Source organism: Hylobates moloch, unplaced genomic scaffold (genome assembly GCF_009828535.3).
Source record: "Hylobates moloch isolate HMO894 unplaced genomic scaffold, HMol_V3 SCAFFOLD_12, whole genome shotgun sequence".
NCBI classification, from domain to species: domain Eukaryota; kingdom Metazoa; phylum Chordata; class Mammalia; order Primates; family Hylobatidae; genus Hylobates; species Hylobates moloch.
Window position 1 is genome coordinate 61,531,609 of NW_026652287.1, and position 16,292 is coordinate 61,547,900.

Sequence of the window (16,292 nt, forward strand, 5' to 3'; positions counted from 1 at the left end):
AAGGATTTTTCTTCCCCCCGTTTTTTATTAAAATCCAATCAACCTGCGAAGTGCGAGTGAGTGAGTGAGTGAGTGACTGGTCTACACTTTGGCTAACGGACCATCAGTTTCTCTCAACCTTCTCTCCATAAACAGAGAATATCAAATGAGGGTCTGCGGGTGTTAGAAAAGGGTTGGGAGCCTCAGCTCAGGTTGGTGGCCCCGCTGTGCCATGGAGACTTTGGGGACCTCTGATTTCACATCCGTCTTGGCCCTAAATGGCCTTCTCAAACCTTCCCCCCCTCTCTCCCGGTTCCTGCCTCATTGGACTCAACCTCTTGGTGGGCAGCTCTCCAGAGGGCACCCCCAGCTTAAGAAGCAGGCCTCCTCCCAAGTCCCCAGCCTCACGAGGATAGTGGGTAACAGGGTGGGCTCAGGGGGCCCTGGGAGATCTCCAGAGGCCTCTGGAGTGTTCACCAATGTCCTCTAACAGGTCTTGCTCGGCACAGGGGGTTCCTCTTAGAGACGTGACAGGGCACTTGGACTGTGGCAAATGAAAGAAGCGGAGGGGCAGGAACAGGGACACCATGCGAAGAAGACAGGCCTTAGCCTTGTGCCGCCCCTATGAGGTCCCCTAAGCAGCCCTCCCTCTCCCACCTTTTCCCAATCCTCGCTCCCCGGCCCTCCCCAGCACAGCCGGCTCCAGGAGGGATCAATTCGTGGGCCCGGGAGGAGGCCAGGCGAGCACCCGCTGCCTGGAGCGCTGGGCTGGAGCGCGGGCGGGGCGGGGCTAGTGCGTAGAGCTGTCCAGCACCCCGAGGCGGGGCGTGCGCCCCCGGCCCGCCCCAGCCGCCTCCGCCCGCCCAGCCAGCGCCACTGCGGCTCGGCGGGCGCGTCACGTGGCTGGCGCAGCGCGGCCTCCAGGCTCCGGGCGCGGGCGAGGGGCCGGGCGGGAGGACTGACAGACCCACGGACGCTCCACCGGCGGCACCCGGCCGGGCGGGCTGGGCGCAGCGGGGCCGGGGGGTGGGTTGGGGATGTGGCCGGGGTCCCAGGCCACCCGGGGCGCGGGGGCAGCGGCGGGCGGGGGTCTTCCCTGGCGGCCGCCGCTGAGCCCCCGCGGGGCCCGTGACGCCGCGGCCGATGTGGCCCCGCGCGCGCTACGGGCCTGCACCGCCACCGCACAAAGACGCCTTGGGAGCCGCCGCCTGCACCCGGACCGCAGCAGCCACGCCAGCCGGAGCCCGAGCCGCAACCAGAGCCAGAGCCGCAGCCGGAACCGGAGCCGGAGCTTGGGGGCAGGAGGCGGCGCCCGCGGGCGGCCGGGCCCGGCATGGAGAAGCGCGCGGCCGCGGGGCTGGAGGGCGCGCCGGGCGCCAGGGCGCAGCTGGCCGTCGTCTGTCTGGGTGAGTGGGCCGCGCGGGCCGGGCAGGTCCGGGTCCCCCGCGTGGCAGTCCGCGCCGCGCCCTGACCGACCCCCTCTCCGGCCGCGGCATCCCGAGGACCCGCACCGCAGTGGCTCCCGCGCGGAGGCCCAGAGAGCGGCCAGCACCGCTTGCCCGCCTGGCCCCGGGCCTGGGAGGGCGACTCTGGTGGCGCAGCCTCGGCTCCCTCCCCGCTCGGAGTAGCGCCCGGAGCCCGGGCTGAGCGCTGGCAGGCGGCCCTTCGTGCAGGCGGCAGCCTTCAACCCCGCCCGCCCACGCTGAGCCTGGAGGCGAGGGGGCCCCGGGAGCTGGGGACAAAGGCCAGGCCGGCTGTCCCCTGAAGAAGAAACTGTTTCCGGCCCGGAGTTGGGGTAGGGGCTGGTGTAAGCCGCAGATGGGGACTCGGAGTGCGGGGCAGGGCTGGAGGAGGGTGCCAGTGTGGAGGCGGCTTCCAGGGGACTCCTGTTTTCCCTTTGTGTCTCTCAGCCCCCAGGCAGGCCTGTTCAGTTTAGGAGGGTGCTTGGGTTGGGCCAGGGACCAGTCAAGGCCAGGCATGGGGTGGGAGGGGCTCCCGCCCTGTCCGGGAGTTTTTCTGTCCAGCTTTCCAGCGCTCTGTGTAGGCGAGAGGAGAAGGAGTTAAATCCCCAACCCACATGGCTCCTTTATTTACTGTGATGAAGGAGGGAGGCCATTATAAGAACTGGGGGTCATTAGGGGACACCCTGTGATGTCACCAGTGAGGGCTCTGTAACCTGACAGATTTGCTGAAGCCACTGAAATGACAAAGTAATCACCCCCAGGCCTCAGGGAGCTCCGAGGCTCGGGCAGGCCCGTGCCCCAGCTCTGTGAGCCTGGCTTAATGGGAATGTGCCATTGGGGAGCATTGAGGGTGTAACCCCAGCGTGCCCACCCCAACCTCGGTGTGGGGTCATGTGTGCTGGGCTCTGAGCTGCTGGGTGCTGGCATCCCTGGTGAGCAGGGCAGAGGAAGAGGCGCTCCGTGCTCAGGAGCTTTGGCCTGGCTCTGTCCAGGGGGCTTGGGTGTCCTGGGTGGGGGCAGCGGTTCCTGCTTCCTGGCCAGGCGGGATCTGACCCGCATCCTGAACCCCAAGAAGTCGGGCTTCCCCCCACCCCCCCGACTCTGGGCCCGTAACCCCCGGGGGCCAGAGCAGAAGGTGAAAGTAAGGGCCAAACCCCATGGAGGTGGGCGCTTGAGGGATGGCTGGGGAGTTTTGCTTTCCTTCTGAAGGTCAGCGTGGCACGGGGAAAGAGGATGGTTCCGTCACCAGCTGCGTGCCCTGTAAATGGGGATTATCAGAACTGCCTCCCCTCCTGCCCCTGCTGCTGCTGGGCGAGCAAAGCCCCTTGGAGGGGGAAGCCCTTCAAAGTTGTAGCAGCAGGCCAGGGCACAGTGGCAGGTGCCTGTAATCCCAGCACTTTGGGAGACCAAGGCAAGAGAATTGCTTGAGGCCAGGAGCTTGAGACCAGTCTGAGCAACACAGTGAGACCTCATCTCTACAAAAATAAAAAATAACAAAATAACCAGGCATAGTGGTGCACACCTGTAGTTCCAGCTACTTGGGAGGCTCAGGTGGGAGGATTGCTTGAGCCCAGGAGTTTGAAGCTGCAGTGAGCTATGCACTTCAGCCTGGATAACAGAACATGGAGGCAGGGAGGTGAGGGTGAGGTGGTAGGGGCCCTTTTGATGGGCAGTCTTGGGCTGCGCTCTGGGCCTTGCCCTGTAAGAGGAAGGGGACCAGCGGGCCAGCCTTGGGTTTAGCTGTGGTGTCCCTCATGGGCTGCTGCTGGTCCCCAGCAGGTATGTGGGACCCCTGACCCTTTCATTGTATCTCCCACAGTGAACATCTTTCTCACCGGGAGACTCAGCAGTGCAGTTCCTGCCTTAGGTAAGTAAGCACTTTCTCTCCTTGCTCCACTCCTTCGGTCCCTTTTGGGTGAGTGGTCCCTGAGGACAGGCCTTCAGGGTCCTGGCACTACCCCGAGTTCCTGTGTGCATCTTTTCTACATCACAAAGGAGCTGTTTGGCTTTGGACAGGCTTCAACTTGTCTGAGCCTCAGCTTCCTCATCTGTAAAGTGGGTGAAATAACAAGGTCTGCTCAAAACCTGGCTCTTAGTATTCCATGAGCCAGTGAGGCAAGCTCTTAGTGCGGTGCCTGGCACATGGTGGCTTTATACCACCAGCAAGCTGCCGAGGGTCCCGTGGAATTGACATGTTGTGCCTCACGCAGGCCGTGGGCTTCCCAGGATTTAATTTATAGGGGTATGACTGAGGGATGACACAGAGAGGCCCATGCCAGGGAAAGAAGGCTTTATTAATTTTCTTGAAAGGAGGGGACATGCCACACCATGCAGGGCCACCTGGGAATTACTAGATTTGGACAAGCAGGAGTGGGGTGGAAGAAAGGTGTAAGTTAGAAGCTGCATCACAGCTTCCACGGGAAAGTCACGACATCCAGGTGCTGTGGCTCATGCCTGTGATCCCAGCACTTTGGGAGGTGAGCAGAGGTGGGCAGATTGAGTGAGCTTAGGAGTTGGAGACCAGCCTGGCTATCATGGTGAAACCCCACCTCTACTAAAAGGTAGCTATAATCCCATCTACTCGGGAGACTGAGGCAGGAGAATCGCTTGAACCTGGGAGGCAGAGGTTGCAGTGACTGAGATCACACCACTGTACTCCAGCCTGGGCAACAGAGCAAGACTCTGTCTCTTAAAAAAAAAAAAAAAAAGAAAGTCAAAGCACGGCAGAGTAAACAGTTTAGGATTGAGTCATTCTGCTGGGCTTGGGCTATGGGGGTGCCCACTGGTTGCCTGGTAGCGGGTCTGGGGGTGCTTCAGGGCAGGGAAGATATTGGCTTGGTGTGGGAGGTTAGATAAGAAGGTGGGTGGAGGGCGTGGCCTTGCATCAGCGACACGTGAAAGGTGAGTTTCAGGCAGCTGGCTTGCAAGAGAGAGGTAAACATTTTGGCCAAAAGTACATACAGAATCCAAGAGGACACTGAGCACGCTGCCCCTGCCTCTACCTGTTGGCATGGGTCTGTCCAGCCGCTGGCTGTCTTTAAGCTCCAGCCTAGTCCCCAGGACAGCAAAGACCATCAAGAGCTGGAGGGGCGGCCAAGCCCATCCATCCTCTACTACTGGAGGTAAGGGGCTGCTGAGGTTGGCAAGTGGATAAGCCCAGGCCCCTCGGGGCCGTCAGTGCCACCTGGAGAGTCTGAGAGGGGACTCAGGGAGCCTGTTCTATCATTGATAAGCCCCCATAGACCTCTGCATCTCTTGCTAATTCTGCCTATATAGTGCCATTTCCAACAACCCATAAAAAGGTATTAAAGTAAGCATAAGTATTTCCATAAAAATGTTAAGTCTGGTTGGGTGTGGTGGCTCATGCCTGTAATACCAGCACTTTGAGAGGCTGAGGCAAGAGAATACTTGAGCCCTGGAGTTTGAGACCAGCCTGAGCAAAATGGTGAAACTCCATCTCTACAAAAAAAATCTGAAAATTAGCTGGGCATGGTGGCATGTGCCTGTAGTCTTAGCTACTGGGGAGACTGAGGCAGGATGATTGCTTGAGCCCAGGAGTTTGAGATTGTAGTGGGCTATGATGGCTCCACTGTGTTCCAGCCTGGGTGACAGAGCGAGACCCTGTCTGTAAAACAAAAACCAAAACCTGAGGTCAAGGTGCAGCCAGGGAGAACAATGGGGGCCTCTGACTTGTTTGTTGCCTGCTGCTCTGCTCGGTGGGGCAGGAGGTGCCTGGGTTTCTAGTTCTGTGCAGGGCCCGGCTTGCTGGAGAAAGGACCCAGAGCCGTCAGGCAGCGGGACCCCTGCTGTGATCGAGGGGGAGGCCCAGGGTGCACAGAAGCTGTGCTCACTGGCTCCTCTGGCAGGCTTGGGCCTCTCCCTCTCTCTCTGCCCTGAACTGTGCTCTCAGGAGCCCAGCCTCCTCTGATGCTTCGGGCTGGCCCAGGGTGGGGCCTTGCTCAGCGCTGACCTAGCCCCAGCCCTGTCTGCTGTCCTGGTCCACACAACTGATGGTGGCCCAGTCTCCCATCCCAATTTCCAGGAAAAGGCTGACTGGCCCAGCCTGGGTCAGATGTCTGTGGCCGTGGTAGAGTCAGGGGAAGGGGGAATGAGGGTGTCACAGCTTATGAATGTGAGCCCCAGGACACCCTCCTGCTGGTGGGTGTGTTACCCCAAACGTGCATATACTCCACTTTTAGAAAAGTGCTTCCCCGGGGACTAGGGCCACTCATGGAGCTTGGGCGAGGAGGACACTGTCCAGGTCCTTGTGTTTGGTTGTCCTTAGCTGTCAAGACCTCAGGCCCCAGCAGGGTCCACGTTGCCAAACTCCAGGGGCTGCTGTTCACCCCTGGTGCCCTCTGATGGGAGCTGCATGCCCAGTGCGCAGCGCCATGGGTGGTGGTCTGGGACCCTAGCTGTCCTAGAGTCCACTTCTGACACCTCCAGCATTACTGACCACCTGCAGGTGGCCCAAGGTACCCACCTCCCACCATGGCTCCGTGATTCTGCATTTCCAGGGCTTTCCCTGGGATTCCTGCTGTGTGGGACCCTGGATTGGGAAACATTCCCCCGGCCCCTTCTCCACCCTCACTAGGCTCAGTTGCTCCAGAGGGTCTGGCAGGGCTGCCTGGGGACCTCACAGGTTTTTACCCCTCAGCAAACCCCATCCTAAGCCCAGCTATGTCGGGCCCTGACTGGTCAGAACACCTCCTGCATCCCCCCGGCCTCTGGGCTCAGCCCTGAAGCTACTGTGGCCCCAACGGGGAGGGCCTGGACAGGGGCTTCATGCAGTTTGCAGGCAGCTGGCAGCTTCCCTGGCACGTCTGGGGTGGGACTCCCAGCTCCCCATCGTCGGATTACACCAGGCAGGTTGGCGGGGGTATTGATCAACTTTGGAAATTGGATCTGCAAATTGTGCTTCCTCAGGCTTTGCAGTGTCCTCTCAGGAATATTCGATGACTCTTTGGACCAGGAAAGGACACTGGCCCGAAAGTGCCCGGTCATTCCTTCCCACTTGTGTGGGCCACCGTGGCTCCGAGGGCCCAGGCCATCTTCTGCCTGAGAGAAGGCAGGTCACCTCCAGCTAAAGCTCAGACAGACCTCTGGACAGCCCCCAACACCTCCGAACCCCTCCCTCTTCCCCATTATCCCGCAAATCATGCAGTCCTCCCATCTCCCCTCACTGCCTGCCTGCTGCTACACAGCCTGTCATGAACCTCACCTCCACGGGGCATTCCTGGAAATCCCCCTCCTCATTGGCAACCCCGACTCCGTCCCCCACCACATGCACGTCTGCTTCAGGTCAAGCAGGGTTCTTGCCTAGGCTGGGCATGGTGGGGTACACCTGTAGTCTCAGCACTTTGGGAGGCTGAGGTGGGAGCATCACTTGAGCCTGGAAGTTGAGGCTGCAGTGAGCTGTGATCGCACCACTGCACTCCAGCCTGGGAGACAGAGCAAGATCTTGTCTCAGAAAAAAAAAAAAAAAAGGAATCCCTGCCTAGAACTTGCAGCTCCCTGCACAGAGCCCAGCCTCCCTCCTGCCTCACATCCCCTCTGCATGAGGCTGGGCTGCTGCTGCACCCACCATAGTCTCTGCCAACCCTCTTTGGAGAAAAGCAAACAGTTTAACCAAGTTTCCCTGATGTGGAAATTTCCAGAGGGCCCCCAGGGGCGAGGCTGTTGGGAGGCACCCATTGTCAGGGTTTTGCTGAGAGGCAGAGCAGCTGGCAGTTGTCCCTTCCTCTGCTCCTCATGTGGCTGGTGGCCTCCCAACCCCTGATGAAGGGGTCAGACATAGGTCTACGAGGGAGAAGGGTTCTGGCTGAGGTGAGTGGGAAGAGAGAAAGGTGGCAGGTGACACCTGGCTTTTCCCAGAAAGCGTGGGTGAGACACCTGGCCCCCAAGGGCCCCAAGGAGAGGGGCAGGTCTGTGTCTGTCCCCTAGGGGAGGCCTCCGGGGCTGGGTAGGAATGGACAGCGCCTTGCCCTGCCCCCGGCCCTGTCCTCTAGGACAGGGGACCTCACAGGTTTTTACCCCTCAGCAAAAAGGTGAACATGGGAGGTTCCCAGCCACGCTGACTCAGAGGCTGACACTTTGGCTTAGCATGTGCTTTAGAGATGAATGTGAGGGACGATACCACCCCAGCCTCACTGGGCCTTCCCTTCCGTGGAACCTCCTCTTCGGCCCCCTCCAACGGGAAAGATCTCTTCTTTTGGATTTCCTTCTTCTTCTTCTTTTTTTTTTTTTTGGAGAAAAAGTCTTGCTCTGTCACCCAGGCTGGAGTGCAGTGGTGTGATCTTGGTTCACCACAACATCCACCTCCTGGGTTCAAGCAATTCTCCTGCCTCAGCCTCCCAAATAGCTGGGATCACAGTCGCCCAGTACCACGCCTGGCTAATTTTTGAACTTTTAGTAGAGAAGGGGTTTTGCCACGTTGGTCAGGCTGATCTCCAACTCCTGACCTCAAATGATCCCCCCACCTTGGCCTCCCAAAGTGCTGGGACTACAGGCATGAGCCACTGCACCCAGCCTCTTTTGGATTTCTTAACCCTACACCTCCCAAGGAATCCCAGTTCAGGACCTCAGGGCTCTGTGAGGTCCTCATGGCCAGTGGCCTCACCTGGCAGAGGGAACCAGGCTGGGGCCGGGGCCACTTTGCATGTTTGGGTGGCTGCACCCTGAGACTCCTCTCTGATAGTTTATCTCCTGGCCTTCCGGGCTGGAAGCAGGGTGTACAGTACCCTGTTTCTGGGGCAGGGTCAGAGGCTCATTGTGGGGGCTGCCTCCCAGGGCCATGCATGAGTTCCAGGTGGAGAGGTGCTGGCTTGCACCTCACTGACCCGGGACTGTCAAGGGTCTGATGGTGACGTGGTGGTGGCCAGCCTTGCTTTAGGACCAAGAGTTCTGTTCTTATCCTTGATGCTCTCATGAACTGTCCATGGGGGTTACCAGCTCCCTATTAGTCACAGTCCCGGCTCACCTGGGCCTTCATGGTCCCAGTAGGCCCCCGGGGGAAGGGGCTTCAGCTCTCAGCTCATGGCTCCAGCTGCCCAGCAGGTCCTCAGATGGACCCGTCCACTCAGGGACCCACATCTGTGGAGCACCTGCCATGCGTTAGGCACCGTGCAGGGTCCCGGGACACGGCACGGCCCTGCCTGCCTGTGTGACGTTCATCCATCAGTCCCAACAGCAAAAGGGAAATGCTCTGTGGCCGAGGCTGGGGGGAGGGATGGAGGGCTGGAGCTCTGCGGGGGGCAGCCTGGAGGGCTTCCCTGGGAAGGGACCTTGGAGTTGGGTGTGGAAGCTGAGGAGTCCGTGAATGGGATAAGAAGGTGGGGATAGCACCCACTAGGGACCACCAGGGCTTCCAGAACAAAGTTCCCTCCAATGTGAGAGATCGGAGAGGTCTGGGGGGCTAGGGTTTACGGGAGGGATGAGGCAGAGTGTGGGGCAGGGAGGGGGTTGGGGCTGCTGCAGTGAATTGTGGTTTTGTCCTAACAGCATGGGAGGCAGCCAGAGGGCTCTCCTTTCTTTCCTGCAGCTGGGTGCCAGAGTCTTGCTGAGAACCAGAGAGAACTCAGCTTGCAAGGTCACAGTGCCAGGGGCCAGCCATGGGAGAGTGAGGAGAGAGTGTCACTGGGCTCGGGAAAAGGGTCATCCCTCGCCTCAGTTTTTCCATCTGCAAATGGGCCCTGCCTTCATCTCAGGCTGTTATGAGAATCAGATGGACTAGCACGGGGAAGGGTCAGGGTGCTGTGGGGTGGGAGGTGTGGTCAAATGCAGGGGCCAGCCACCTGGTCCTGGGAGGGCCAGGGCACAGCGGGGCAGGGCAGGCTCACCACGCTGCCCTGGATGGTTTAGAAGCAGAGAGCATGGAGAATGGATGGATTAAAGCGAGGCCCATGGGGCTGGACATGGAGGGCTCCTCCTTTGAGCTGGCGGGCATGATGCTTTGCTCAACCTGAGTGGTATACAGTTGGCATTCCACGAGTGCATGCTGGCTCAGTGCTGCAGTGAGAAGCTGAGGCCCCCAGAGGACTACGGTGATTCCTGACTTTGCCCCTCCCTAGCTGTGTGGCCCCGGGCAAGTCGCTGACCCTCTCTGAGCCTGTTTCCTCACCTGGTTCCGAGATCTACCTTTGGTGGCTTTCCACTTGTACTCAGGATAAAACCCAAATTCTGCACAGGGTGTGATCAGATCCAGGTGGCGTTTCCAGCCACAGCTGGACTTTGCCACCTCTCTTCAGGCCTGTTGTAGGATCTTCATTCTACTGAGGGGTTCTGTGTAAAGTCCATCTGCTCCCACCCCCAGCCTATGAGTTCCATAGAGCAGGCCTTATTCCTGCCTTACTCAGTGTGCCTACTATGCATGCTTGGCACGTAGTAGGTGCTCAGTAAATACTTGTTGAGTGAGCAAAGCCTCAGGGAAGGCAGGCAGGGGGCCATCACAGGATGGGCTATGCCGGCTGGGCAGGCCTAGGGGTGTGGGATTCTCCACTGACCCGAGGCCACAAGGCTACACCTTGGAGGTGCCGGCTGGCAGGAGGGGTTGTTGGTGGGTTTTCTCCCAGCTCTGCCAGAGATGCGGGGGACAGGACCTAGGCTGTAGCCCACTGTGTAGGGTTGGGGGCTACAGCTGTCCCAAGTCTAGGGGGCCCTCCTTGGCCTCCCATACACACCGCCTCCATGAAGTCACAAGTTGTGGCCTTGGCCATGGCCACCCTTGGCTGGCCTCGATCCCACCATGGGGGAGACCTGTGCTGAAGCCCCCTTCCCCCCACTGCAACCCGCTTCCCCACCAAAGATAGGCTGGCCTTTCTCGGCCTCCTCTCCTGACAGCGGCCTGCAGTGGGAAGCTGGAGCAGCACACGGAGCGGCGTGGGGTCATCTACAGCCCGGCCTGGCCCCTCAACTACCCGCCAGGCACCAACTGCAGCTGGTACATCCAGGGCGACCGTGGTGACATGATTACCATCAGGTAGGGGCGCCCGGGGGTGTCGGAAGGAATCAACGTGGGCCCACGTGCATGGGGTGGGTGAGAATGTGTGTGTGTGAGCAGGTGTGGAGGGCACATGCCTGAGGGTGTACATGTGTGTGAACAGGTGTGGGATCATGTGCATGTTTGTGAGCATATGAGTGAGTGTGTGAGTGCTCATGTGTGAGCAGGTGTGTGGGTGTGTGCGTGTGTGAACATTTGTGAGTAGGTGTGTGTGCATGCAGATATGTGCATGTGTGAGGCAGGCATGTGTAGGTATTTGAGCAGGTGTGTGGTGTGTGCATGCATGTGAGCACATGTAAGTAGGTGGGAGTGCATGTGTGTGCATGTATGTGAACATGTGTGCTTGTGTACATGGAAAAACCCATGTCAGAGGAGACATAAAGGACACATGTGAGAGACTGCATGTGTGAGCACATGTATGTGCACGAGCCATGCCTGCAAAGGCGCAGAGAGCGTGTATGTGCGCATGCATGTAAGATAATAGGTGTAACCATGCGTGAGCCGTAAGCGTGTATGTGCACATGTGAATGCATGCATGCAAGTGTGTCCAGTGCTCTGGGTCTCCACGGGCCTCTTTGGCGAGGTGCCCAAGCTGGACCTCTTCCTGGTTTGAGCCTCGTTCATGGGGTGTGGGGGCTGTCAGTCACTCAGCCCTGCCAGGAAGTCAGGGCCAGCACACAGGCCACTGCGAACACAGCCTGGGACTGGTGGGCATGGTCTGATGTCTCTGAGGTGGCAGAGGTGTCCTCTCTGTCCTGCAGGGGTGGCTGGGGGCCAGGCTGGCACTGAGCCCAGAGCATGGTTTCTGGAGGGGCCTTGGGGAGGGGAGTGAATCAGGCAAAGCCCGGGTGCTCGAGCTGCAGGGACATGCAGAGGGAAAGGGGGCCAGGCAGTGAGCGGTGGTCCTGGCCAGGGGTGGTCACAGGGACATTTGGCTGGGGAGTCACTATAGGTTCCATCTGCCATAGTTTTCCTAAATGCCGGAGCCCAAAAGGCGCAACCCCTGACTTACTCCATAGCTGCAATGCATGAGGATGTGATGGGCATGGGCAGGGTCTGTCCTAGCCTCTGTGCCTCAGTTTCCCCAAGGGCCAGGTGGTTCAGGGCCAGTGTATCTCCGGAGATGACAAGCTGTCAACCTGCTGCAGCCTGGGCCAGCCCCATGGGCAAAGTCTCACCCTCACTTCCCATGCCTGGGACTTCGTGCTGGGCCCATCCCAGTAGTCCCGAGGTGGAGGGTTCTGGGCCCTTGGGCCTCTGCCTTTTTGGGGAGAGTGTCGGGGTGGGGGGCTCTTGACTTCCTGCTCCACTTCGGCTTCGGGCTGGGGGTGCCGTGTGCACTGGTGGAGGGAAGGGGAGCCGCAGCAGAGCTGGAAATGACCTGCATGGACGTCGCAATTCTTCGTGGAGCCTCCCGTGCACACCTGGATGGGGACAGTGTGGGGACAGAGTGGCTGGGAGTGGAGGAACCAAGCAGTCTGGAACATGAGGAGTGGGGGCGGCCGGCCGGGACAGGGCTAGCTGTCCTGGCCGTGGCTCCAGCCTGACCAATCCCTGCTGGTCCTCGGCCATGGAGGCCCCACCTACCCCGCCTCATGTCAGGGTCTTCTCTGCGCCCCCCACAGCTTCCGCAACTTTGATGTGGAGGAGTCCCACCAGTGCTCCCTGGACTGGCTCCTGCTGGGCCCAGCAGCCCCGCCCCGCCAGGAGGCCTTCCGCCTCTGTGGCTCCGCCATCCCACCTGCCTTCATCTCTGCCCGCGACCATGTCTGGATTTTCTTCCACTCGGACGCCTCCAGCTCCGGCCAGGCCCAAGGCTTCCGTCTGTCTTATATCCGAGGTGATGGCGGCCGCAGGGCAGGAGCACACCGTGCATGCCCACAGGCTCCCAACCCACAGGGGCAGCACCCTCCACAGGGCCCCGGCTCCCTGTGGGATGTCCCCTGACTGCCCTGTCAATCTCAGGATAGTGGCAGGACTGGGCATGTGGATGCCTCGGACCTCTCAAGGTCACTGGCCCCACTTCCCAGTCTTGGCTAGTTGTGGGAACTCACTCCTAACCCCAGGCTCAGGTCAGGGACTGAGCCCACCCTGGTGTTGGAGGGGTCTCTGCTTCCACAGTGATGGGGAACCACCTGCCCGCTTTTGGCCCCAGGCCCCCTGGCCGAAGGGAGGCTCTTCTGTCTCCTGACTGTGCCCTGCTACGTCTCCACCCAACAGGGAAGCTGGGCCAGGCATCCTGCCAGGCAGATGAGTTCCGCTGTGACAACGGCAAGTGCCTGCCCGGCCCGTGGCAGTGCAACACGGTGGACGAGTGTGGAGACGGCTCTGATGAGGGCAACTGCTCAGCGCCCGCCTCCGAGCCTCCGGGCAGCCTGTGCCCTGGGGGGACCTTCCCATGCAGCGGGGCTCGCTCCACGCGCTGCCTGCCTGTGGAGCGGCGCTGTGACGGCTTGCAGGACTGTGGCGATGGCTCAGATGAGGCGGGCTGCCCCGACCTGGCCTGCGGCCGGCGGCTGGGCAGCTTCTATGGCTCCTTTGCCTCCCCAGACCTGTTCGGCGCTGCCCGCGGGCCCTCAGACCTTCACTGCACGTGGCTGGTGGACACACAGGACTCCCGGCGGGTGCTGCTGCAGCTGGAACTGCGGCTGGGCTACGACGACTACGTGCAGGTATACGAGGGCCTGGGCGAGCGCGGGGACCGCTTGCTGCAGACGCTGTCCTACCGCAGCAACCACCGGCCCGTGAGCCTGGAGGCCGCCCAGGGCCGCCTCACCGTGGCCTACCACGCGCGCGCCCGCAGCGCCGGCCACGGCTTCAATGCCACCTACCAGGTGAAGGGCTATTGCCTCCCCTGGGAGCAGCCGTGCGGGAGCAGTAGTGACAGTGACGGGGGCAGCCCGGGCGACCAGGGCTGCTTCTCGGAGCCACAGCGCTGCGATGGCTGGTGGCATTGTGCCAGCGGCCGAGATGAGCAGGGCTGCCCTGCCTGCCCGCCCGACCAGTACCCCTGCGAGGGTGGCAGTGGTCTGTGCTACACGCCTGCGGACCGCTGCAACAACCAGAAAAGCTGTCCCGACGGCGCCGATGAGAAGAACTGCTTCTCCTGCCAGCCCGGCACCTTCCACTGCGGTACCAACCTGTGCATCTTTGAGACGTGGCGCTGTGACGGCCAGGAAGACTGCCAGGACGGCAGCGATGAGCACGGGTGCCTGGCCGCCGTGCCCCGCAAGGTCATCACGGCGGCGCTCATCGGCAGCCTGGTGTGCGGCCTGCTGCTGGTCATCGCGCTGGGCTGCGCCTTCAAGCTCTACTCACTGCGCACGCAGGAGTACAGGTGGGCGCTGTGCCCGCAGCCAGGGGACCGGGCTTCTTCATCGCCCAGGCTTGCTGTCCCCGCAGCTGTGGGTTTGCAAACGGGGGCCTGGACTAGCTACCTGGAGGCTGCCCTGGTGCACGCTGGGGTCCCTACATCTTGGGATGTCTGGGTGGAGGGTAGTCCTGGAATCCTGTTGCTGCTGCAGGTCCCAGGCAGCCCAGCCATGTCGCCCTCCGCCCACTGCCTGTAGGGCCTTCGAGACCCAGATGACGCGCCTGGAGGCTGAGTTCGTGCGGCGGGAGGCACCCCCATCCTATGGTCAGCTCATCGCCCAGGGCCTCATTCCACCCGTGGAGGACTTTCCTGTCTACAGTGCGTCCCAGGTGAGCCCCCGGAGGGCGTGAGGCCCCTCCGGGGCCACTTGGGACAGTGTGCGGAGGAGGCTGGTCCAGGAGTCACAGGAGCGGGAGGCAAGGCCTGGGCAGGGTGACCTGGGGGCCCATGGCCAGGTGGGAGGGTGGACAAGGTGGTCTCTCGGGTCTCAGGTCCCTTGGGGGTGTGCTGACTCCTGCCCCTGAGCAGCCTGGCTGCCCCCTCAGCCGCATCCCCCACCCCCACCCCGCTCCACCCCACAGGCCTCTGTGCTGCAGAATCTTCGCACAGCCATGCGGAGACAGATGCGTCGGCACGCCTCCCGCCGGGGGCCCTCCCGCCGCCGCCTCGGCCGCCTCTGGAACCAGCTCTTTCACCGGCCGCGGGCGCCCCGAGGCCAGATCCCACTGCTGACCGCAGCACGCCCCTCACAGACCGTGCTGGGCGATGGGTTCCTCCAGCCTGCTCCAGGGGCTGCCCCTGACCCCCCAGCACCGCTCATGGACACAGGCAGCACCAGGGCGGCCGGAGACGGGCCCCCCAGTGCCCCCGGCCGTGCACCGGAGGTGGGACCTTCAGGGCCACCCTTGCCCTCGGGCCTGCGAGACCCAGAGTGCAGGCCCGTGGACAAGGACAGAAAGGTCTGCAGGGAGCCACTGGCAGACGGCCCAGCTCCTGCGGATGCACCTCGGGAGCTCTGCTCAGCCCAGGACCCGCACCCCCAGGCCTCCACTGCCAGCAGCACCCTGGGCCCCCACTCGCCAGAGCCACTGGGGGTCTGCAGGAGCCCCCCGCCCCCCTGCTCCCCAATGCTGGAGGCCAGCGATGATGAAGCCCTGTTGGTCTGTTGACCGCTGGGCTCGCTGGTGACCGCCACAGCCCCGCTTTGTAACCAGGGAATACACAGTCATTTCTACCCTGCCTCTGCGTCCTTTCTTATGGAGAGGCCCTCCGGGGACCCCAGCGGAGGGGCTGGGCCCTCAGCCAGCTGGCTGCACTGGTGGGCATGGTGGGCGGGAGCTCTGGGACTGAACAGCGGGGGAGAAGAATGGAGCGGTGAGCCCATCTGCAGGGTCCCAGTGTACACAAGCACCCTGGGGTCTCACTTCTGTCCCCCGACTCCATTCTGGGAACCCATTTCCAGAGAAGCAGGGGACCAGAGCCTTTTTGCTTCATCTGCCCTGCAGTGGCACCAGCCGCCCCTAGAGCTGGGAGTTGTCATGAGGATGGGGCCGGGCCATGGGGACGCTGGGTCTCATCCATGGTGACTGTTCTGCCCACGCCTCACCCTCTTCCTGTCCAGCAAGGCCCCTGGAGGACCTGGGTTGGGCAGCTCCTGCCAAACCCTCATGCCCCTGGCCAGGCAGGCGCCCTTTGCCCTCCCTGAGGGTCCAATCTCCTGGGCACTGTGGTAGGGCCGGGGTGTGTGCCTGGTGTACAGGAAGCCCTTGGAGTTCCCTGCAGGCCTCAAAGCCCCCAGGACATGCTGCTCTGTGCTTTCTGGGGACAGAGAGGCCGAGTCACCAACAGCAGTGGCCATGTCTGTTCCATCCTATCTCAGGGCCTCAGTTTCCCCACCTGTAAGCCAGGGTGAGACTGTGGGCTCTGAAGTCCTGACCTTCACTCTGTGGTGATTTATGGGAAGAAAGACAATCCCAGCTGGGAGCCCCGGAGCTCTCCTGGGTGGCCGAGCTCAGACTGGCATCGAGGGGCCTGGGGGTAGGGGCGGACTGAGCTGCTCCCCGATCCTTGACATCCCTTTAGGGCAGGGGGACTCTGGGTGCCATGGTAGGGAGTGCCTGTGTCAAGCAGCAAAGACCCCTAATGTCAAGAGCCTCCTCCAGGGCCTGCCACGGCATCTTCCTGGCCAGCAACATGTGTGCACCCACCGAGGTATGCCCCAGCCACTCCCGTCTGTGCCCATCAGGGACTCCCCATAGCGCGAGCAAACAGCCAGCCCTGTTTACTTATAGGCCTTTTCAGGAAAAGCTAGCAGGGCAGTGCTAAGACAGGAAACCCAGTCCACATTTTAGGGCTTCCTTAAAACAGGCTTCTAAGAGTCGTATCTTTTTTTTTTTTTTCCCGAAAAAAAAAAAAAGACAAAACTTTTTTGCCAAAACACCTCCTCAATAAACAACATGTAAACAGAAACAGCTGCTTC

General features: G+C 61.2%; 1 protein-coding gene across 2 annotated transcripts; it reads left to right on the plus strand.

Annotated features, from left to right (window-relative positions):
* Window positions 1-938: 938 nt before the first annotated feature.
* LRP3 (LDL receptor related protein 3) lies at window positions 939-16,283 on the plus strand. 2 transcript variants are annotated; one of them, XM_032170387.2, is made up of 7 exons: window positions 939-1,385; window positions 3,262-3,309; window positions 10,281-10,419; window positions 12,066-12,280; window positions 12,661-13,777; window positions 14,010-14,142; window positions 14,395-16,283. In XM_032170387.2, the coding sequence occupies exons 1-7, from the start codon at window positions 1,313-1,315 to the stop codon at window positions 14,980-14,982; spliced, it is 2,313 nt and encodes a 770-aa protein (XP_032026278.1). In that variant the 5' UTR covers window positions 939-1,312; the 3' UTR covers window positions 14,983-16,283. The 2 variants fall into 2 exon arrangements, with proteins under 2 accessions (XP_032026278.1, XP_032026279.1); XM_032170388.2 differs by lacking the exon at window positions 939-1,385 and having other exon boundaries at window positions 10,246-10,419; window positions 14,395-15,112.
* Window positions 16,284-16,292: the final 9 nt, after the last annotated feature.

Bases quoted from the DNA above. Each gene is read 5' to 3' on its own strand.
- LRP3 (XM_032170387.2), top strand. From the start codon at position 1,313: ATGGAGAAGCGCGCGGCCGCGGGGCTGGAGGGCGCGCCGGGCGCCAGG. The intron at 3,310-10,280 runs GTAAGTAAGCAC...CTCTCCTGACAG, and splicing joins CAGTGCAGTTCCTGCCTTAG to CGGCCTGCAGTGGGAAGCTG. The intron at 14,143-14,394 runs GTGAGCCCCCGG...TCCACCCCACAG, and splicing joins CTGTCTACAGTGCGTCCCAG to GCCTCTGTGCTGCAGAATCT.